Genomic DNA, 23,117 nt, shown 5'->3' on the forward strand with positions numbered 1-23,117 from the left:
AATTATTGCCCAAACAAAAGCTTCCATTTTCTATTGGAACATCAACCAACCATGGAGAAAGCAATTGAACTTCTCGAACCTAATTATAAACTGGGATGCGTTAATTAGGCTTTGAGCCATTTGTAATCTTCTTTAGTCACATTGTTGTTTGTGTTTTGTGAAGTTAGTCTTCTCATCTAACTTCTGTAAGCTTTTTTAATCAATGAAACTATTCTATTTCTTCCAAAAAAAAAAAAAAAATCATGTTTATGATTTTGTAATGGAGTTTCCTAGATTTTGGTTTTAATGGCGGTTGACTTGGAAATGAGGGACTTGGGTAGCTACAAAACACACTACTTAGACACTTGATCATTATTGACCACTTGACCTCTCGTAACCATGGTGAAGGCATCATTGCTCATGTGTTTTGTGCCCACGACGTAAAATTTGGGGTCATATTGAAACCGCTTGATTGATAAGCTACAAAAGATTGAGTGACGTGGTTGTTGATGGATAATCTTGATTGTCACTATGATGACAATAATAAACAATATGAGCTGATCTTCCACAAATTTGTCAAATTAAAACTGAGACCCTCGGTTGAAGGTTTCGGTAGTTTGTTACAGGCGAGTCCTTCAGGAGTTGGTAATCAACTGTCGAACCCTCAACATCAGAGAGAGAAAAAGAGGAAAAAGTAATGGTGGTGGTGGAGAGGTAAGAGTGTAATTTGGTGGAACTGCGGAAATCTAGCCAAAGTTGGGGTGAATGTGTGTATAAGACTATAACATCCAATTTAATAATACTAAACTGACCTAAGCCAAGTGAAAAGGGACCTTGACACTATTTTTAGGTGTATTTTGAGTTTCCTTTTTCACACTCAAATATTTTCGCACAAACCAAACCAAACGGACTCTGTGAACCGATAAGCCCAACTCAGTGGCTTCCCTAACGAGCTGTATATGCAGCACCACTTTTTGGTCTTGAACTTTTTGTAGCATTAATTCCTCAATTGTACAAGAAATCCCACCAAAAATTGTCTCCAATCTGCCCTACCTAAACCTATATCTCGAATAGTTTGTTTTCAAAATTTATATCTTTCAGATGAGGAGATTTGTTATTTGGACACTTTTTCCTATAATTGACTTGTTGGACCTTCTTTTTTTAGGATTGCACTTTGGACTCTTTTTTCCAAAAAAAAATGTTAGATATAACAGCATAACGGAGAAAAATATTATTTTACTCTATACTCCATTGATAGAGATTTGTTGTTTAGACTCATTTTCCTGTAATTGACTTGCTATTTCGACCTCCTTATTCCATTCCAACTGTCGTTAATGCATCTCGAGTATGAATTTTAGAGTAAAGAGAGAATCACGTTTAGATATCAACTACGGTATTAATGTTATGATTGATTTTGGTGTATATGGAGTTGAAAATTTAGATTTCAAGTAAGTGGTTTTGTTAAAAAAATAAAAGGCTTCAAACTGCAATATTGATCATGCAAGGATAATGCGGGTTTTTTTTAAGTTTTAAAGATTGAATATTGCGGGCATATTTTTTTTTTGAGAAAAATGCTTATTACATATACAACTCCTCAAAAAAAAATTATTTAGAAACCAACATTTTTAATATAAATTATTGAAAAGTTTGGGTCTTTAAAAACTACCAATGAAATCTTTGATTGCATGTCTATAAGGAATTTGGTTTGTTGGAATTCCTTGATTGAATGTATCTGGTTATGTGATGGCAATGGTTGTCCATTTGAAATATTAGACCTTTGAACAAGCACATAAAGTGTTTGATAAAATGTTTAAGAGATCATTATCAACTTTTGAAGGGAAGGAGTTCAAAAAAGTATTTATTGAACATGGACAAATAGCATTTAATTTGAATACCCAAACTATGAACACTAATTAATCTAGCATTACATTTCCGTGTTTTTTCTTCGTTGTTCATTTTATGCTTCGGTTTTCGCTTCACTGCTTCGTTCCAAGATTTGGGGAATCATATAAATGTTCCTAATCAACCCCAGGGCAATAATCGCTTTGTGGAGATAGAGAAACACTGTGAGTCTGTTATATCTTCAGCTTCAGAGTTGAACCATATGATAATAGAGGTTACAGATTGAAAAATGAGCTTTCTTTCTTTGATGGAGATTGGGAGCAAAATAATGGTGGATCACCATTGATGCCATTTGATGATACTGAGATGCCCCAAAATAGTTCTTCCTCTACTCTGTCTCGATATAAATTGGTTTCTTTTGAAGTCAATAATGTGGATCCAATTCGAAGTACGAAAACAATGATACTACTGCCAACAACCCTTGGCTCAAGTGGTAAGAGGTAAGTCTTCCAACTTAAAGGTCAAGGGTTCGAGGCACACGCTTACCAATTCAAAAAAAAAACAATGATACTACTCAGTGGTGTACTATCAATAGGTATAACAAGAGAGCAAAAACTTCGATATGATCATTATCATGATTTTTACATAACCTCAGGACAGTCGAACCTTAGAATCTCCTTCGAAGGGGTCTATGTTGAATCTGAGAAAAACAGAGGCGAACGTCTTTTGTGTTTGATAGGGAATACTTCTGCATTGCCTTCTTATAAAGGAGTCACTGATCCTCGGAAAACCGCAAAGGAGTACATTTCAAACTATAAAAGCACAACTCATCTCTACCAGGAAGATCAAATTTTACTAGTTCTCTGTTACCCCTCGGATCTTTACTTTCAAAACAAGAGCAATTCGTGCAGAACTAATAAGTCTTAGAGAAGAATCAACGATAATGTTCAAATATCTTCACAGTTGGGTTCACACACCGAATATCAATTCATGACCAAAGCTTACAAAATATCATCATTCAATGGAAGGCGGTGTTAAGTTCTCTTCTGCTTCAATGTTTTGTCATAACCTACAGAGTTGGACATCTCATGAGGTACTAAACATTACACCCAACTGGAGATGTAGCGACAAAGATGAAGATTGCAGCAAGTGGGCTTATTCTGTTTTTGGATCCGAGATTTGGTCGATGGGGGGAAGCAGGAATAGTGTATGACTAGTACAGAACAATGAACAATGTCGGTCAACCTCCTTCATGAAATAGTCTCTGAATATTACAAAACAATGAATAATATTGGTCAATCTCATTCATGACGCTGTCTTTGGTAGAAGCAGGAACACCGAAACTAGTAGAAGCAGCAGAAGTATCGAAACTAATAGAAGCAGCAGGAATATCGAAACTAGTAGAGGCAGCGGGGGTAGCAGAATATTCAACAGGTTTGGCTGCCATAAACGAAGAGGATAATAATGGAGCAGGAGTGGCGGCTGTCATATGCGAAGATGACGAGGTAAGTTCCTCAAGCCTTTTCCTGATATTATGCTTCAAACCCATCACTACATTTCGCAGGTACGATAATCTTTCGTAATCAAGTTTGCTTGGATCAATATGTTCCCACCAAACCCCAGCATCATCAGTTAACTTCCTCTTCTTCTGAGCATGTCTCTCCTCTTTCTCTTCTTCTTCTTCTACTTCAACTCCATTGATGTAATGATCGAAAACAGAATCAACTGAGGTATTAATCTTCCTCTTCCCCATATTTTACTTTCAAGGGTTGATTTTTCACTATGCACAGAAATATTATCAAGAAATACAGATTTCTTAGTAAGATTTGATATTTCTAGTAATGTTGAATCTAAAGATAGTTAATCCCAACAATTAAACTAAACCCCTCAAAGAAATACACCAAATACAGTCACAAAAAACCCTAAAAGTATACTATGTAAAGCATCAGGATGAGAAGATATACTAAAACCCTAAAATCCCAGAACAAAAACTAGAAACTGGAAACAAGAAAGAAGAATGATGGGGGATATAGGGTTTTCAAGAGATAATAAGAATACCTGTGTTTAGATGAGAAATAGCAAAGGAGGGAAAGTAGAAACTTGTTCTTGATTATTGTCTCTGATTGCTAAACCACTCGTTCCCCCAAATAAGAACGACAAGAACAGATTAATCTTCAGTGAATGGATTAATCGATTCAAGAATTCCTGATAAGATGAAATGCTGAAACCCTAAATCAATTGATTCAAGAATTCCTAAGATGAAATGCTGAAACCCTAAATCAATCGATTCAACAATTCCTAATAAGATGAAATAATAAAAGCCTAAATCAATCGATTCAAGAATGGGTAACAAAGAAAAGAACGATTGAAACAAAAAAAGGGGTTTTTCAGATGTTCTTGAATGAGTTTTGTGATTAGTTTCAGACAGAGAGAGAGAAGAAGTGAGTAGAAAGAAAATGCCCTAAAATAGAAAGTGGGAAAGATCGAAATATATAATGAAGAGAGAAATTGTGGTAAAATATCCTGACCGTTAGATCGACTAAATATCCACCGTTCATTCAAATTGGAAGTGAAAGTAACCGTTAAATGGTGGAATGCAACGGCTATATTGAGTATTTCGAATGGATTTGAATTGGGAGAAGAGGCCGAAGAATGAAATAAACAGAAGGAGCGCCTATAGACCCGCCCTTATAAATACACCAACTACCATATAAGATCCTTCCCTTCTCCTTGTCAACAACCTTAAAACTTACTCCAACAAGTGAATCAAAACTAGAATTTGTTTGTATGAGCCAAATCGAGCATGCCCAAGATGGAAATGAATCCGAGACAATTTTCGAACATTCTAATTTTAGTTCTATGCAAAGAATTTTAATTTTTCATCCATGACTAAGAACACAAAAGATGTTAAAATAAAAATTGAAGTTGGTGGTCAATCTATGTCAATTTATTTTCTAAATGAAATTACCACATCATGAAAAGCGATCTAACCTCGAAATGAAAAAGAAAAGTTGCAATTTTGTTGCTTAACTTGTAGGGAATAATATTTGAAATTTAAAATTAATGTGTTCAAACAAGTTTTCCTTGATATGGAAGTGTGAGTTTGTAAATTTAAAATTGTCAAGTTTCTAGAACATTATTTAAAATACAGAATTAGTTAGCAAGGTCACATTCTTTTCTCGGACCGGGTAGTCATTGGTTCTCCGTAAATCAGACAATGAAGCTATATAAGTTCATTCTCTAGGCTTTATGGTGTCTATAGTATAGAATATACTTCAGAATTTGACCCTTATTATGTTTCTTAGTATTTGGAGATGTCTTTAAGATATAAATTGAGCACTTGATTTGCTCATTTCTAGTTGTTCTAATTTGAATACCCAAACTATGAATACTAATTAATCTAGCATTACATCTCCGTGTTTTTTCTTCGTTGTTCATTCTATGCTTCGGTTTTCGCTTCACTGCTTCGTTCCAAGATTTGGGGAATCATATAAATGTTCCTAATCAACCCCAGGGTAATAACCACTTTGTGGAGATAGAAAAACACTGTGAGTCTGTTATATCTTCAGCTTCATAGTTGAAACCATATGATAATAGAGGGCTTCTTCATTCGCAGGGGAGCTATGTTTGTGACAGTGTCAACTAACTTAGTAGCCTAACGATTCATATAACCGTCTCACACATGATCTTTTTCATCAATATACTAATTTTTCTCTTGTTAAAAAAACACAATAGCGAGACCTAAGCATGAAATTCTAGACATGAGATTAGTAGTTATTAGTTATAGAATTCACATCCTCATGTTTTGATTTTGGTACCAGCATTTTTGTTTTAAAGTATTTACAATTCGCCCTTCAAATCTTCGATATAATGTCCGCATATAAATTGGTTTATTGGAATTCAATTATTTCAGGTCATATGATGGAAATGGATATACATTTTGAAATGCTGAAACGAAGAAATAGCATCGGAGTTGCTTGATGAAATCTTCAAGAGTCAATTATGAACTATTCCAGGTATTGCAGTTAAAGGTTTTTTTTTTGTAACTTGAACTATATGATTTGAAATATGTATATATATTTTATTTTTCTCTGTGTACTAGGGAAGTAAGACTAGCTTCTTGGATTGAAACTTGGGGAAGAGGTTTCAACCTTTGATGTCCTATACAGACATTTAGAATTTTAAATGTGTTGGGATCCTAACACTTGGTCGAATAAAATAGTGTCAACTAATTATATTTTAATCACAAAATTTGATGTTTGAATTGTTAAATTGAAGTGCTCTGGTAGTTGATTAGCTCAATAAACAAGTTCGATTATTAATATATATTAATTTAAAGATTTTGACCAAAATTAAAAGTTGTATTTTTCTTGTAGGTAGTGGATCATGTTCTTGTATAAAGTACAAGGAAAATCAGAATCACATCAGCTGGTTACGAAAAATTTAGAGAAAGGAAAAAAAGGGAAGAACAATCCATTCTTGTAAAAGGTTGGTGCACTTCCACAGTTCCTTTTTTCTGAACATATTCTTTTCTGGGTAGTCATTGATTGTTTGGAATCAATAGTTAAGCTATCTGAGTTCATAACCTATCTTGTCGATAGTGTCGGAATCTGCAAAGGGCATTTAATTTGAATACCCAAGCCATGAATATCAATCTGGCAATACATCTCTGGGTTTTATGTGGGTTGTTCAGTTTTCGCTTTACCGCTTCATTCCAAGATTTTGGGAATCATGTAGATGTTCCTTATCAATCCCAAAGTTATAATCGCTTTGTGGAGATAGAAAAACATTGTGAGTCTGTTATATCTTCAGCTTCAGAGTTGAAACCATATGATAATAGAGGTTATAAACTAAAAAATGAGCTTTCTTTCTTCGATGGAGATTGGGAGCAAGATAATGGTGGATCACCATTGATGCCATTTTATGATACTGATATCCCCCAAAATAGTTCTTCCTCTGTTCTGTCTCCATATAAGTTAGTTTCTTTCGAAGTAAATAATGTTGATCCAATTCGGAGTACCAAAACCATGATTGTACTCAGTGGTGTATTATCCATAGGTATAACAAAAGATGAAAAGGTTCGTTATGATCATTATCAAGATTTTTACATGAGATCGGGACAATCGAATCTTGGAATCTCCTTCGAAGGTGTTTATGTTGAGTCGGAGAAAAACGGAGGTGAACGCCTTTTATGTTTGTTAGGAAATACCAGTGCATTGCCTTCTTATAAAGGAGTCATTGATCCTCAGAAAACAGTGAAGGAATATATCTCAAACTACAAAAACAGGCCTCCTCTCTTGCAAGAAGATCAAATTTTGCTCGTTCTTCGTTACCCACGGATCTTTACTTTCAGAACAAGAGTAATTCATGGAGAACTAAAGAGTCTAAGAGAAGAATCAAATCTTGGCTACTTTGATAATGTTCAAATATCTTCACAATTAGGCAAATACTCCGAATATCAATTCATGACCAAAGGTTACACCGCATACCCAGATCATCATCGTTCAACCAATGATGGTATCAAGTTTTCATCCGCTTCATTGTTTTGTCGTAGCTTACAGATGTGGACATTTAATGAAGTATTAAACATTATACCCAATTGGAAATGTAGCGACAAAGATTGTAGTAAGTGGCCTCATTCTATCTTCGGGTCTGAGATTTGGTCCGCGAGCAGAAACTTTGACAATGTTACACTCATTATGCAGAATGTGAAATGTGAGGAAGAAGCAGAGGAAAGCGGTGTCAGTAATGCTAGGGTGGGTATTGTATTTCGGCTACTTCCTTCCTCTGCGAGGAAGGAAATTGAGGAAGCAAGGACTGGTCCTGGCCGGACGCTTTCGGCTGAAGGTGTATGGAAGTTCTCAAGTAGTGAACTCTGCTTGATTGGTTGCTTATCTCCTGTTGGTTCAGGATCTAGTCGATGTGATTCACAGGTATGCTTATACTTTCCTCATCAATTCTCCATTACAAATCAGAGTTTGTTATCTGGGAGCTTATCAACTATAGTAAATGAGACTACTTCAACTCTAGCGTTTGAAAGAATTTTGAGGTATAATGATTTCTTCCCAAACTATAAGTATATCTTCTCTCATTTGACATACAAGTACTCGAAAATAGATCAAGCAAGAAATTTTGTAGAGAAAAGTCAGTCTGCCAAGTTCGTAACTTCTTTAAGAAAATCATTTCTAAGCTACCCAAAACCAGAAAATGGAGGAGACTTATGGCTTCTTGATGGGCTCTCGACGGAACTAGCTTTTCGTGTCTATGCAGTGCCAGACCCATTACCAGGGGGGCAGCCACTGAGGACTCGGATCGAGTTTGCAGTTATTTCATTAGGCCCTTTATTTGGGCCTCTTGCATACGACATATATGTATCTCTTCTTAGAAAGGATCCGTCCAACGCTCAAGCTAACTTTACAGAATATCAGCTATTCAATATCTCAGCGATACTTCATTTTACTGAAAAGCCATATGGGAATATCTCTTTGTTGTCTTTGGAAGGTTTGTATGACCCTATTCTTGGCGAGATGCATTTAGTTGGCTGCAGGGACGTACGTAACTCGCCGGGGATCATGTTCAAGAGCACAAACCTTGAAGATGGACGAGATTGTTTGATCGAAGCAAAAGTCCAGTACCCACCCAAAACTGCACGTTGGTTAATAAACCCGACAGTGAAAATATCAATCACCAGCCAAAGGAATAAAGGTGACCCACTCCATTTTAGCCAAATCAACCTCCAAACACTTATGATTACATACGCAAATCATGGGCAAGACGTATCATTTCGCTTTGCTTTCGAAGGAATTCTTAGAGTTTTATTGCTCGTGGCTATGATTTTCTTGACAAGAAGGCAGCTATCACATATCAGAAATAAAGATGATATTGCTCCATATATATCTCTTACTATGCTTGGTATTCAAGTTTTCGGATATATCCTTCCGCTCTTGGCGGCTAATGATGGGATCTTGTTCAAGTTGAAGGTATCAGAATTTTATAAAGGCACGTCCTATGTTCTTGAAAGCATCCCAATCTTGGGAGCTATATATCTCATTGCTGAGATCCTCTATCCTACTGCGCTTTTATTCACTGTAAGGCTTTCCATGGAGGTTCGAAGATCTCGAATCCAAATAATGTCTCTCATGACTCCAGGCGCTGCAAAACCCCTCAACGATAAGAAGGTTTTCGTTATCACCGTGTTTTTGCTTATCTTTGGCTTTATAACTGCACATATATTCCGCGGAATGAACATCACTCAAATGTTGCTTGAGCCAGAAGGATTTAAACCTTCAAGAATGAACACTACCCGTAGGTCGACTTGGATGGTGGAAACTGAGAACTTCGTTGTATCACTACAATACTTCTTTTTGCTTCCTCAAATTATCGGAAATTTTATATGGAAGATCGAAGGTAAATCTTTGTGTAAATCTTATTACATTGGTTTTACTATATTGAGAGTTCTAATCTATGTCTATGACAACATAAGAGATCCTATCTTGGATCCTTACTCTCCTAACGACGGGCGTATAATTCCAGCCCGGTTCATCTCCAAACCTGATATGGTTTCCGTTCCGATGGTTCTGATTCTGTGTGCAAGCGTGGTGTATATTCAGCAGAGATGGAGCTACCATGAGCTTAAGCAGAGGATGAACATATGGAACTATAAGCTTCTTTTATCGGAGTCTAAAACCGTTTAAGATGTTTTCTGCCATAGTCGTTGTGAATCCTAATGTCGACTAGAGGATGAAATTTGTGAAAATCATATTAACCTTGTCGGTTCCTGAATTCTAGATAGAAGTTATACATGTGTATCTTGTATGATCAGAGTTCGAAAATAATAAGATCATGATTGTTAATTTTGTTGTTTTGGTATCTTTTTTTTTTGTTTTTGTGGATTCTCCAAGATTTAGCTGCTTCACAAAAACGCTAGACAATGTGGGATAATGATAATTCCTCCCCAAACGCCCAGGCTAGAGTCACTCGGCGCTCTCTCTCCCCAAATTATCAAGTCCTGGCACATTCTTAATCCCTCTTCATCACTAGCTACGATACCATGTTAGAGCTAACTTTCCTTCAAAACCGAGTTGGAACTTCCCAAGATTATTTATAGCAAATTCTAACAATCCGGTGATTTAAGAAAATGCTAATATAAACTAGTTAAGAAAGTTTAGTACTATGTTAGAATTCCACTTGTGAGTCCGAGAAAGTAAAAGCATACTCTCGGACTTGAACTAGTCTGAGGTCTGGTTGAAGTGGTACTATAAGAGTATCAATCAACAGGATATCGATGGTGAATAACACTAAACAAATAAAAAAATCAAATTGAAGGTTGAAGTGAACTATATTAACAAAAATATACACACAAAAACAGAAGAATGAAATTAAACAACAAAAAAAAAGAGAACTCCTATTAAGATAAGAAACTGATAATCGAATCGACATGAATGAGAATTGCTTCAATGAATTACACTAACCAGAAGGTCTATAACTACAAAAAATGGCACTAACAATTAACAAATTCAACTGAGGGGTTGAAGACAACAACTATATTAACAAAAAAAATTGTAACAACCCCAAAAAATAACAATCCTCTTTAGCAAGTGGTGATAGAATATCAGAGAGGAATGAACAATTGGTTACAGAACAATGAATAATGTTGGTCAATCTCATTCATGAAGTTGTCTTTGAATATCACATAGTAATGAAGCTAGTTGTTGCCCCTCTTCATCTGCTTCGTTGAAAATGTTATCGATATCAGATACATCATCTTTCAATGGCCAACGAAAATCATTTTCCTCCTCTAAGAACAAAAAATTATCTCTCTCTGTTATAAGTGGAAACCCATCTTCATTCGCTAAAAATGAAAAGTCTTCTTCTGTTAAGAACAACGAATGATCTTCTTCTTCTCCCATTTCGATAGCAGTGAAAGAAGTAGCATTTTTGGCAGAAGAAGCAGCAGGAATATCAAAACATGTAGAAGCAATGTCAGTAGAAGCAACAGGGGTACTGGATTCGGCTTCATTCGCTAAAAATGAAAAGTCTTCTTCTGTAAAGAATGGCGAATGATCTTCTTCTTCTCCCATTTCAATAGCAGTGAAAGAAGTAGCATTTGTGGCAGAAGAAGCAGCAGGAATATCAAAACATGTAGAAGCAATGTCAGTAGAAGCAATATCAGTAGAAGCAACAGGGGTACTGGATTCGGCTTCATTCGCTAAAAATGAAAAGTCTTCTTCTGTTAAGAACAGCGAATGATCTTCTTCTGTTAAGGACAGCAAATGATCTTCTTCTTCCATTTTGTTAGCAGTGAAATCAGTAGCACTTGTGCTAGAAGAAGAAGCAGGAACATTGAAAGTAGTAGAAGCAGCAGGAATGTCAAAACTAGTAGAAGCAGTAGGAATATCGAAACTAGTAGAAGCAGCGAGGGTAGCAGAATATTCAACAGGTTTGGCTGCCATAAATGAAGAGGATAATAATGGAGCAGGAGTGGCGGCTACCATATGTGAAGATGACGAGGTAAGTTCCTCAAGCCTTTTCCTGACATTATCCTTCAAACCCATCAATACATTTCGCAGGTACGATAATCTCTCATAATCAAGTTTGCTTGGATCAATATGTTCCCACCAAAACCCAGCATCATCAGTTAACTTCCTCTTCTTCTGAGCATGTCTCTCCTCTTTCTCTTCTTCTTCTACTTCAACTCCATCCATGTAATGATCGATAACAGAATCGACTGAGGTATTACTGAAGGAGAAGACATTACCAGCCTCGGAGAAAGCAATCACCGCAATTTCTCCACCACATTCTAAACAAGTATCGGCTGCCTTCTTGAACAACCCTTGCCGTCTCTTAGTAAACGTCACCTTTCTCTTTTCCTTATCATTGATCTTTGCAATCTCAATCTTCTTCTTCCCCATATTTTATTTTCAAGGGTTGATTTTTAACTGTGCACAGAAATATTATCAAGAAATACAGATTTCTTAGTAAGATTTGATATTTCTAATAATGTTGAACCTAAAGATAGTTAATCCCAACAATTCAACTAAACCCCTCACAGAAACACACCAAATACATTCACAAGAAACCCTAAAAAGTATACTATGTAAAGTATCAGACGAGAAGATATACTAAAACCCTTAAACCCTAAAATCCCAGAACAAAAACTTGAAATTGGAAACAAGAAAGAAGAATGATTGGGATATAGGGTTTTCAAGAGAGAAAGCAATACCTGTGTTTAGATGAGAAATAGCAAAGGAAGGAAAGTAGAAACTTGTTCTTGATTATTGTCTCTGATTGCTAAACCACTCGTTCCCCCAAATAAGAACGACAAGAACAGATTAATCTTCAGTGAATGGATTAATCGATTCAAGAATTCCTGATAAGATGGAATGTTGAAACCCTAAATCAATCGATTCAAGAATTCCTTATAAGATGAAATGTTGAAACCCTAAATCAATCGATTCAAGAATTCTTTATAAGATGAAATGTTGAAACCCTAAATCAATCGATTCAACAATTCTTGATAAGATGAAATAATAAAACCCTAAATCAACGATTGAAACAGAAAAGGGGTTTTTCAGATGTTCTTGAATGGGTTTTGTGATTAGTTTCAGACAGAGAGAGAGAAGAAGTGAGTAGAAAGAAAATGCCCTAAAATAGAAAGTGGGAAAGATCGAAATATATAATGAAGAGAGAAATTGTGGTAAAATATCCTGACCGTTTGATCGACTAAATATCCACCGTTCATTCAAATTGGAAGTGAAAGTAACCGTCAAATGGCGGAAGGCAACGGCTATAATGAGTATTTCAAATCGATTTGAATTGGGAAAAGAGGCCGAAGATTGAAATAAAACAGAAGGGGCGCCTATAGACCCGCCCTTATAAATACACCAACCACCATATTAGGTCCTTCACTTCTCATCAACACCCTAAACTAGAATTTGTTTTTATGAGCCAAATGGAGCATGTGCTAGATGAAAATGAGTCCGAGACGATTTTCGAGTATTTTAATTTAGTTCTACGTGAAGAATTTTAATTTCTCATTGATGGCTAAGAACACAAAAGATGTTAAAATAAAAAGGGAAAAATCAAAGTCGTTGGTCAATCGATGTCAAGTTATTTTCTAAATGAAATACCACGTCATGAAAAGCGATCTAATCTCGAAACGAAAAGGAAAAGTTGCAATTTTATTGCGTAACTTGCAGGGAATAATATTTGAAAAATGAATTAATGTGTTCAAACAAGTTTTCCTTGATATGGAAGTGTAAGATTGTAAATTTAAAATAGTCTAGTTTCTAGAAGAACATATTTAAAATACAGAATTAGTTAACAAGGTCTATGATTAATTAATAAATAAATTTGTTTTATTTGGTTTGTGGGTCATATTTTTTCATGAAATTTCAGTATCACCCTTATATTTGATCAAAATAAAGTTTGGCTCTTTTTCAAATTTCAACCCATGAGCGGAAGCAATTCTATCGGCTTCCCAAAAAAATCTACATCTACCCATAAGTTTGATTAGTGGAATCAAGTGTGTTGATTATCATTTCAACAAAAAAGAATGTGTCGATTATGATCAACAGACTTACGAGAGAAAATAAGAAAAGAAAATCAAAATAAATAGCAATTTTCAACAAAACAAAAATGGCAATTTTCCGTATAGAATCCTTACCTCATGTTTAGTAACATTCATTAAGAAACTTTTGACTTATCAATGGACTGATCAATACAGATATCACAAATCAATCACTACTCTCCGCGACTGCCAACTGAACTCCTGTCAAATTTACACACCATTGATTTTCGTATTGTACGTAAAATATTTTTCCCATGGACAAGCTAACTTAGGTAGATAACTCAATGTAAAACTATAAGGACACCGCGGTTTTACTAGCCCCAACCAAACCCCTCTTAACTTCTCTACTCACTCTGAAGAGTTTGAACCAACTTTTTGATAAACATACCCTCCAAAAGAAGTTGTTTTAAAAGGAATAAATTGAAGATCTATTATATAAAACAGAAGGGAAAACGATGACTGGGACAAACATCTTTTTTTAATTATGCATATTGTCTAGAAGTCCTTCTCAAAATTTATAATATAGTCCTTCGTAGAAATAAAGTTACCTATTTAAAAAACAATAATCATTTCCTTCTTAGAAATAAAATAACTAATTTAAGAAAAAAAGAAACAAAATAAATTTCAAGGGTTAAAGAAAGAAATTAAAATCTCTTTCTCTCAATAAAATATTAACTAATTTAAGAGAAAAGAAACAAAAAAATAATAACTAACAAAAATCTCTCTCTCTCAGTAAAATATAAAATAAATTTTGTAACATTTGATTGATATAAGTGTCCGTGCCCTAGGGCACGGGATATACCCTAGTTAGAAGAAAGACAGAACTCTAGGGTTTTTGAATTAAGAACGGTTAAACGCCTCTATCTCTCGATGTCTCTCTATTTTCTTCTTACCTTTAGATTCAGCTTCAACCCTTTTTTTTCTTCCTTTTAAAAGGGAAAAATGTTTGTAAAAAGAATAGAGGTCTAAAATTTGGATTTAGGTGATGGTGTTGGTTTTGAGATAACCAAGGTGCCTTTATATATTCCCTTTGCTTATGTAGGGGAAGAGCCCAACTACCCCCAAGCCTGGCCCAATAACTAGACGAGGTCAAACATGGACCATATTTGCTCAACAATTTTGTTTGTTTCTCAAAATCTCATACTTGACTTTTACCTTATCAACATTGTTAGACTTTCTTTCAACAAAAAAAAAAACATTGTTAGGCTTTTGGGGAAATCCACAACGGAATAGACCATGACCTTAGAGCAACTCCAATGTGGGGGGGGGGGGGGGGGGGGGGCTGGGGCTCCCAAATTCAAAATTTGGGAGCCCCAGCCCACATGCTCCAACCCGGGAGCCCCGGGGCTGGGCTCCCGGTGGGGCTGGGAGCCCCATGCTCCCTGGCTCCCAAATGGGAGCCCGGGCTGGGGGGCTCCCAGCCCCAAATATGGCCGTTGGGGGTCTCCCAACGGCCATATTTGCCCCACTTCTTTTTAATTTTTTTAATTTTTTTTTTAAACTAATTTTTTTTTCAAAAAATATAAATTGTTTTAAATTTGTTTTTCCAATCATTTCTCTAATTTTTTCTTTTTTTAATTTTTTTTATATTTTCAAAATTCCTTCTCTCTCTCTAACATAATATTAAATTTCAATTTTATATTTAAAATTAATAATTTATAGTTGAAAATTGAAATTAAAAGTCCGCACACGTACATTACACACGTGCATAATTTTGATTTGGGAGCCCCTGTTAGGAGCCCGACGTTGGAATTGAAAAAAACCCCAGGGCTCCTAAAAATCAAGGGCTCCCAAAATTGGGAGCCCGAGCCCCACATTGGACTTGCCCTAATACTTTGTTTGATTTGGGCTCCCAAAAATGGATAAGTTAAATACTTTGGTACCCGAAAGGAGGGACTCGCCTTTCCCGGTTACAGTTAAATTTGGTGGATCAACTATACCTGATCAAGTGTAGAATTTCGTACTAAATTTTTATCTTTACTATAAGTTGATGGAGTTTTCTTTCCCGATACTTGATTAGGTAATTCTAATTAAGTGAACTATATACTTACAAAGTTTATAGATAAATTTTCTGACTTTGCATACATTTCAACTTAATAAACAAAATCTCTATAACTAACTTAATATGGTTGCGAATATTTTTTTGGTGCCATTGATTTAACTCCTACATGTGCCACTAGAATTGATCATGGAAGTGAGTAAAAGTGCATATACCTCCATGTCTTTTTATTTTCTATCCTAAAAATATAAAAATTTGTACCATACAAAAAACATGAGCATTGTTTTTTACAAAATAAAATTATTTCTCGGAGAGATAATGTTGATTGTTTTTCTATTGGGCAAGTGGTACTAACCATATAGGAAATGAACAAAGAAAAACATGTCATAAGTTTGTTAGCATTAAATAGAGAGAAAAGGGGCCCTATGTGAGGCTGGAAGTTTGTAATTAACAAATCTTGGGCATTTCTTTAACAAAGAGACAAGCTAGGGCACAAGTTGATCCTTTCTTTTCAAATGTTGCAGCAGCCATTGGGCTGTTCAAAATTCCAATAATTGAAGATGAAAATTTATTTAATTAATTGAGAATACCCTACCCATCTTGAAAAAGTTCAAATCTTTAATCACTATTAATGTATCTATGTTTTACTCCGGCACGATGAAGTCTTGTTCTGAGATGTGTTAAGTTCATTTCTCACGTGATTTTATGTCAGCTTCACAATTTACTTTGTTTGTGTTTTACGTTCTTGTGATTTGCAGTTTACTTTAACTATTTTTGTGGTGTTATGATCTTTTAATTTTGATGGAATTCAACAATAAATAAACTGATGGCACAATACAATTTCTGATGATACGCGTAAAAAAATACTTATATTAATTTCAAGAATGTCAGTTGAACTTGAGACTGAGACAAAATGTTTTGTTATGAGCATCATCCTAAATAGAATACTCTATATGTAATATTTTTTGGATAGTGTCCTTCGCAATAAAAGGTCGATTTGGAGTGTTGTTGGCAGTGGTCTGGATAACCTCTTGAACCATACTCCACCTAAAGTTTGCTAAAAAAAACTCTTAATTAATTCCTATAAATCATTAAATATTTAAAAAAAAAATCTCTATTCATAAATTTCGGTTTCATCCATATAGAAAGTAGTAAATAAGAATTGAAAATATATATACCTTTAAGTTTTATGAGATCAACACGGTAGGTATAACAGACAAGGTAGGTTAGAAAAGCATAATGGTGTTGGGGCCTCTCTTAATAAATAAGATCTTCTTTTTGAATAAATTTTTTACCACTTATAGTACTAGTTAAGTGTTTATTAATGTTGCTCAAACCAAAAGTAGTACTGTATGTATTAATGTTTAAAGGGTCATTTAGATAAATCAATAGTTGGTATTATTTGAAATAAAAAAATAACTTCAGTTTGGCCGATATATTTATTCATTATCCGTGTTTTACTCTTGATACTATTATTCCATTAGTCAATTTTACCAACTATTATTTTGTTAGTCAAATCTAACAGTGAATATTTTCTCTTATCTTTCACTAAACCATGAATATTTCTCTTGCCCTTCCCTTCGAAAAGAAGATTATGGTAAGATGTGCGATCATTTCGCAACGATTTTTCGGTTGATGGTCACGATCCAAACGATTTTTTCCAATGAGAGGTGAACAAAGTATACAGAGAAAAAAAATTATTTAAGTTGAATGTAGCGAGCAGATAGTCAATTGTTTCCCCACGACTTTTTCAACGAGGGGAACGAAAGAAATAACTCAGAGGGAACATTTTGGAAGGCAAGCCCAAAGGAAAAAAAATGATTGTTACATTTGACACACTATATCATCGTCTTGGGCCCAAAGTAGAAGAGATTTAGAAAAATAATTTAAGTTGAAAGTCGGAGGTAGATGGCTAACCGTCTGACGGAGACTTTTTTTCGACAAAAGAAAGAGAAGAAAAACATGGAGGGAAGCATTTTAAAAGAAGAAAAAAATAATTAGTTTTTAAATTTGACACACAAAATCCTGATCTTTGGGAACCAAATTTAGATGGTAGACAAATACATGGCCTTTATATTCCAGCTGATTACAAATTGGAATAACCCATAAAAAATGATTGGAACTCAAAGGTGAGATTTGAGCTAAAACTTGAGTGGAGCTATGGAGTCCTATTGTCATTTTTTGACCTTTACTACAAAAACGTGCTAAATCATGAATTCTTCCATAAGTCAAAGTTAAATTTCCCCCTTCCGTTCCAAAATCTTAATTAATTTATTCTTGAAAATATTTCCAATAACTAAAAAAAAGAAAAAAACAATTATGTTTCAATATGTGACTTATGCATCATTAATAAAACACCAAAATGAATATTTTTGTTCGTTATTATTTTTCGACCTAAGACCAAAACATAAAGAAAAGTGTGCAGGCAATACAATCTCCTTGAACAAACAACAAAAAATAATACAACTATCTAAAAAGTTATTATATATCTATATAAACTACATAATATTAATTATATTTTTACTGAGTTGTGAGAGTTTATGAAAGTTTCTATAATGCTACTAGTGGAGGCAGAGACTTTTCCATAGTTTTTATTCTACTACTAGTTCAAGTGGGTAAATAAATAATAATGAGTTTGGTTCGGTCGCACATTTACTATAAGTTTCTATAGAGTGTAGTTTTGAGATAGTTATATTTGAGTAGGAGCTATCGACTGTGTTTTTTTACATAAGTAGCTAGATGCTTTCCGATTATATCAAAATTTTAATACAGATTAATCACATTTCAAACTAGGACGTCTAAAGTCAAGTTCATCCTATAGTGGCTCTAACTTTAAAATAATGATTAAGAACAAACCATTAAACAAAATTTTAAATTAAAAAGAGCATCTAGTGGGGGTAGCTTTCTTGGTTGGCTATTGCTGTTTATAACAACTTTTCTGATGGATTATAGTGCTGTCATTCATTACTCATCATCCATTCGTATTATCTTATTTGAGAATAATACTGCATGAAGATTTTAAACATAAAATTAGGTAATCCCCCTAAACCCCAAAGATAATAGATGTGTTTAATAAATATCTACGAAAATTAAGCGAAAAGCCAAGGCTTAGTTGGTCTCTGTATCTACAAACTTATGTTACTCCTTGTATCTATACTAACAAACTTATGATCAACAAACTTATGTTACTCTCTGTATCTATACTAACAATATTGGTCGATTATCATACAAACATTATTGGTCAAGAGACGACGGATATCTCTTTTCTCTCTAGCTAGAAAGTAAGACATCCACCAAATATTGAAATATATATATTTTTTTTGTCTGTTAATTTCATTTATTTATAGATATTTTGTTTTTCCCTTTAATTTTACTTTCATTTTACCTAAATTTGTCACTTCGAATTATCGATCATTTTCGCTTAATTAGTGACTTTCCACGCCAGAAACCCCAAATAAGTGTCTGCATGGCGCATGCACCATCTACTCACTTGTATATGTGCAGAGTGATGAAATTTCTTTATCTGGCAACTATTGCACACGATCTTAATCAAATAATATCACTCTTCGACTTCATTTCAAGAAGAAAATATAAAATCAAAAGAGTAATAAACATGATATCTGGCTTTGGACTTTTTAAAAAAAATTTATGTTCTGCTATATAAAGTAGGGGGAATTTAAATACGCCCCTCATAAGGGTGGATTTTATATAGTGAATCCATCCAAATAAGGTGATTAGATCGTAGAGCTAAATTATAAATAAATCTATTTATACAATAGACTCACAAGCCATAGATTCAATTTGTCTTCCACCTTAATTCTATTGATACAATAAATTCGCAAGCCATAGATTCAATTTATCTTCCACCTTAATTTTAACGAGTTTTAAAACTACAAAACCGTAAATAAAAAAAGAAAAGAATTAGAATACATGTAAAACCAATTAGATTTTAGACAGAAACCTTATGTGATTTTTCGTTGTTCGTGTTTTTGGTGATTTTGATTTACTGAATCGTGAATCACTTCAAGTCACAAAAGATTTCTGTTCAAAATTCATTTGGTTTATCTTGTTCTCTAACATTACTCGTTAAATTAAGATAGGACACATATAGTGTCTATAAAACAAAAAAAAAATGAATATATAAATGTTGTAATAATTTTCGACAAATACCTTTGTTTTGCTAAGTTATATTAAAAAACAAAATTGTATTTGCCATCTAAAATATTTCTATACTCCTCTTTTAGTCCGGCCCAAGGTTATAGATCCTTTACATGATTTTCCATGTGAGGCTGAAATCTTTTAGCTTTGGCACGTTGGGCATTATTTGGGACGGTAAATTATTGAATGTAGACAAGTTGTTGAAATTGTGGTCATGGCCGATTGAGTCTAAAACAAAATATTATTTTTATTAATATAAATATTATTGTCTAGGTTGTTTGTATTCAATTTTTGTTATATAAATATATGTAGTGCAGTTTCAATACATAAAGTCATAAAAGGATACTAGAAAATAAAACTATTTGGGAATGAATTACGGAAACATGTTTATATGTTTCTAGTCTATATAAATAAGGGAAGGGTAACTTTTTTAGACAGATTCTCCTTTTCAATGACTAAAACTATATCTTCCAAATTTATCTCTAAGAACTGAGATTATATCTCTCAAACTTATCTTCAGACTCTCTTCAATAGCTAATTATACCTCCCAAACACAACTTCGAACATTTTTCAATGTCTAAAATTACACCTTCCTAACTTATCTCTAAAGATTGAGATTACACATTTGATAAAACAGTCTGTGTCTGGTTGGCATGTGTTACAACTTACACACGCGTAGTTTACTAAATGAAATCAAATATACCCGCAAGAAAATAAAATAATGCTAATAAGAAACTTGAGAACAAGGTGTAAAGCTCATTGAGGTCGTAAAGATTTCAATGTTCTGGCATGAAATATAATTTAGTTTGTAGACGCGAGATTCATTCAAGTATTTCCTATCTTTCAATTGAATTTATTAAGTTTATTTGTGATTTCGTATTGTTTTTTGTTTTATTTTGACCTATTTCAGCTGGCCCTATTTTAGATTTAAATTATATTGATGAAAAATTCGGACTTGCATAAAAGTCATTCCTATTTAATTTTAAATTAGATCAAATTCATGTTGGTCACATTGAGTGTTTGAAACATGTAGATTGTAGGAAACACAAAAATAAAGAGATATATAGAACAATTACTCGTACAACTTTGTTTGTGCTTCTTTTTCACTTTGTGTTTTTGGCAATTTTTTCATTGTATTTTGAAACTTAAGTAGTAGGCTAGAATTTGAAATGATGGTATGGGTTTAGCCCTCAAACACCTCGCACGCAACCATCTCATGGTGAGAAGATTGTATGTACAGACATTTGATCAGTCAATATAAACTGATTTATCTTTTCTTCAGTTTTTTTTTATTTATTTCGCTCTGATTTTTCTTCCTTCAAAAATTATATTTATCCTTCCATTTTGGTCCCTCCGACCCCCAACCCTCCGCTGATGTGGCGACATATCACTGGAGTATATTTTCTCACAATTCTCTCTCCAATTGCTTCATACTCAATTCATATGTCGCCACATCAGCGAAAAACTGAGAGAGGAATCAAAATGGAGGGATGAATAAAATTTCTATTTTTTTTTTTTCTTTGATCAGAACAAGATACTCCTAAAAAGAAAGTCAGAGATAGGGAGTAAAAGGAAACCTAATTAGACTGTTGGCGTGAAATTAGACCACTTGTTGGGGTAGCTAAAGATATGAGTTTGGAAGTCAAGGGAGATATTATATCTCCGGTCATACATGCTAGTTTTCAACGTTGACCATGTCAAATTAAAATAGTCAACTGATTTTGACGAGTCAAACTTAAAAAAATTAAAGGATACGGACAAGCTTCTAGAAGGGCTTTTTGTTGTATGAAACAGAAGAGGGCTACGTAATAAAGAATGAATTCTGGCCACTCATTGGTTGACCACCCAGTATCCAAAGAAGGTGAAATTACTACCCATAGTAGTTTAGAAGTAGGAAAGGGGTTTGTCAAGTTTTAAATGTGACTGACTTTAACTTTGATAAGATTTTAATAACTTTTAGTCTTCTAGAGAGAGAGAGAGAGAGAAAGTGCGTCGATCGAGGAAGAATCGACCCCCCAATAAATTGGCTGACCCTTTTTTCCTTCTAGAAGCCAAGTACAAAATTTTAAGTGAAGGTCAATTTAACTCACACTCCCACAGTTATTTCAGTTGATTTTTCTTTGTTTTTCTTTGACGATTCTGTATATTATACGGCTCCGAAAGCGGCCATAGAACCTGTGACCGGACTCTGTCCACCCATCTCAAAAGTTAGGGATGGGAATCGGGCGAGTTCGGTTGGGATCGGACGGACTCTTCTTAAGCGGGCACGGGGGATCCCGTTCGAAGTCCGATCAGACTGTCGGGTAAATCGAGTCGGACAAATACGGATATTTTTGTGCACGCGATCCGGTTTTGCCCGAGAGCTCGTTCAGACGGATGGGTCGCGGGCTTTTTGAATTAAACAAAAAAATTACATAACAAAAATTACTTAATTAAATAAATTAAACTGAATTTCATCTTTTATATTAATATAGATAAAAATTACGTCAAAAATAAAACTGAATCATTCTTTGATTTACATCATTTAACATAACAAAAAAACGAAAAACACATGATCCATTATTTGATTTATTTTACATCATTTAACATAAAAAAAATTAAATAATTAACAATATACAAATCAGATCTTAAAGTGAAGTTCTAAAGCTTCAAAACGCTTCATTTGATCCGTAGATCATCGACATATCGGCCGAACTTTCACGAATAGGTCTGTAACCATCTTGATATAGAGATATAAACTTCGGTTAGAACTAAATATTACTACCCATTTAGATTGTTGATCTGAACAATGAGTGTCTGGTAGAGAGAGAGAGAGAGTGAGTCATACAAGGTTCAGTCATGGTCTTCTCATACTCTCAAGGAGTGGTAAGTTGTTGGTTATTGCCTAATCAAGATCTAAGAGCATCTCCAATGCAAAGCTCAAAAAAAATCTCTGTTCATCCTATGAGTCGAGTTCCATTTGAGATTCTTAGTCATAGGTGGCGTTAATAAAGGTCCTCATTTTTTTTGTCTCCAATGCAAAACTCTAAACTTATCTTATTTACTTATGTGGCATAGTTATTTTTGTAAATAAATAATTAGTTATTTTAGAAAATATAGAAAGCTCGATTTTTATTGGTTGAAAATCAAATATTGATGAGTTGGACAATTAGAGATATCTCAAGAGGACACTCTATTTCTAGAGTGTCCTCTTGAGATATCTCGATTCCACCCTCGACACATCATCTTAGAGATCCAAATAGAGTGTTGCATTGGAGAGGATTTTTAAGAAAAAAAATTCTAAAAATCCTAAGTGACACTCGGAGTTTCTAAGATTGAGTGTTGCATTGGAGATGCTCTAAGAGAGAGAGAGAGAAATACTCAGAGAAAGTGAGAAGGGGACGGTGGGGATGGGTTTGTAAAGGGTGTTATTAGGGTCTTGAAGGGTATTTATAAAGGTGGTGGGCGGCTAGGGTTCCTGAAATGTTTTGATCCAACGGTTGGTGATGTATCAACCGTTGGATCATTTAAAAGGTTCGGGTATTAGATGGGTGGTCGGGTAGCGTGTAGGATCGGGCGGGCGGGTAGTGT

The 23,117-nt window shown here is 34.4% G+C and overlaps 3 protein-coding genes across 12 annotated transcripts; 1 reads left to right on the top strand and 2 right to left on the bottom strand.

Moving 5' to 3' along the window:
- Window positions 1–1,222: 1,222 nt before the first annotated feature.
- LOC147539771 (uncharacterized) lies at window positions 1,223–9,674 on the top strand. 10 transcript variants are annotated; one of them, XM_086643824.1, is made up of 6 exons: window positions 1,974–2,291; window positions 2,400–3,551; window positions 5,735–5,837; window positions 6,198–8,801; window positions 8,915–8,999; window positions 9,094–9,674. In XM_086643824.1, the coding sequence occupies exons 4-5, from the start codon at window positions 6,465–6,467 to the stop codon at window positions 8,993–8,995; spliced, it is 2,418 nt and encodes an 805-aa protein (XP_086499950.1). In that variant the 5' UTR covers window positions 1,974–2,291; window positions 2,400–3,551; window positions 5,735–5,837; window positions 6,198–6,464; the 3' UTR covers window positions 8,996–8,999; window positions 9,094–9,674. The 10 variants fall into 10 exon arrangements, with proteins under 10 accessions (XP_086499941.1, XP_086499949.1, XP_086499950.1 ...); XM_086643823.1 differs by having other exon boundaries at window positions 1,546–2,291; window positions 2,400–3,326; window positions 6,198–6,309; window positions 6,863–9,674; XM_086643815.1 differs by having other exon boundaries at window positions 1,223–2,291; window positions 6,198–9,674.
- On the bottom strand, window positions 1,777–4,284 carry LOC147539772 (uncharacterized). Its single transcript, XM_086643827.1, has 3 exons — window positions 3,880–4,284; window positions 2,393–3,601; window positions 1,777–2,286 (listed from the first exon to the last, which is right to left on the bottom strand). The coding sequence occupies exon 2, from the start codon at window positions 3,572–3,574 to the stop codon at window positions 3,062–3,064; it is 513 nt and encodes a 170-aa protein (XP_086499953.1). The 5' UTR covers window positions 3,575–3,601; window positions 3,880–4,284; the 3' UTR covers window positions 1,777–2,286; window positions 2,393–3,061.
- A 522-nt stretch (window positions 9,675–10,196) lies between the features above and the next one.
- Window positions 10,197–12,467, bottom strand: LOC147539773 (uncharacterized). Its single transcript, XM_086643826.1, has 2 exons — window positions 12,044–12,467; window positions 10,197–11,759 (listed from the first exon to the last, which is right to left on the bottom strand). The coding sequence occupies exon 2, from the start codon at window positions 11,730–11,732 to the stop codon at window positions 10,485–10,487; it is 1,248 nt and encodes a 415-aa protein (XP_086499952.1). The 5' UTR covers window positions 11,733–11,759; window positions 12,044–12,467; the 3' UTR covers window positions 10,197–10,484.
- Window positions 12,468–23,117: the final 10,650 nt, after the last annotated feature.

Source organism: Eschscholzia californica, unplaced genomic scaffold, assembly GCF_041429995.1.
Source record: "Eschscholzia californica isolate CP2 unplaced genomic scaffold, dmEscCali1.0.p SCAF_5, whole genome shotgun sequence".
Classification (NCBI taxonomy): domain Eukaryota; kingdom Viridiplantae; phylum Streptophyta; class Magnoliopsida; order Ranunculales; family Papaveraceae; genus Eschscholzia; species Eschscholzia californica.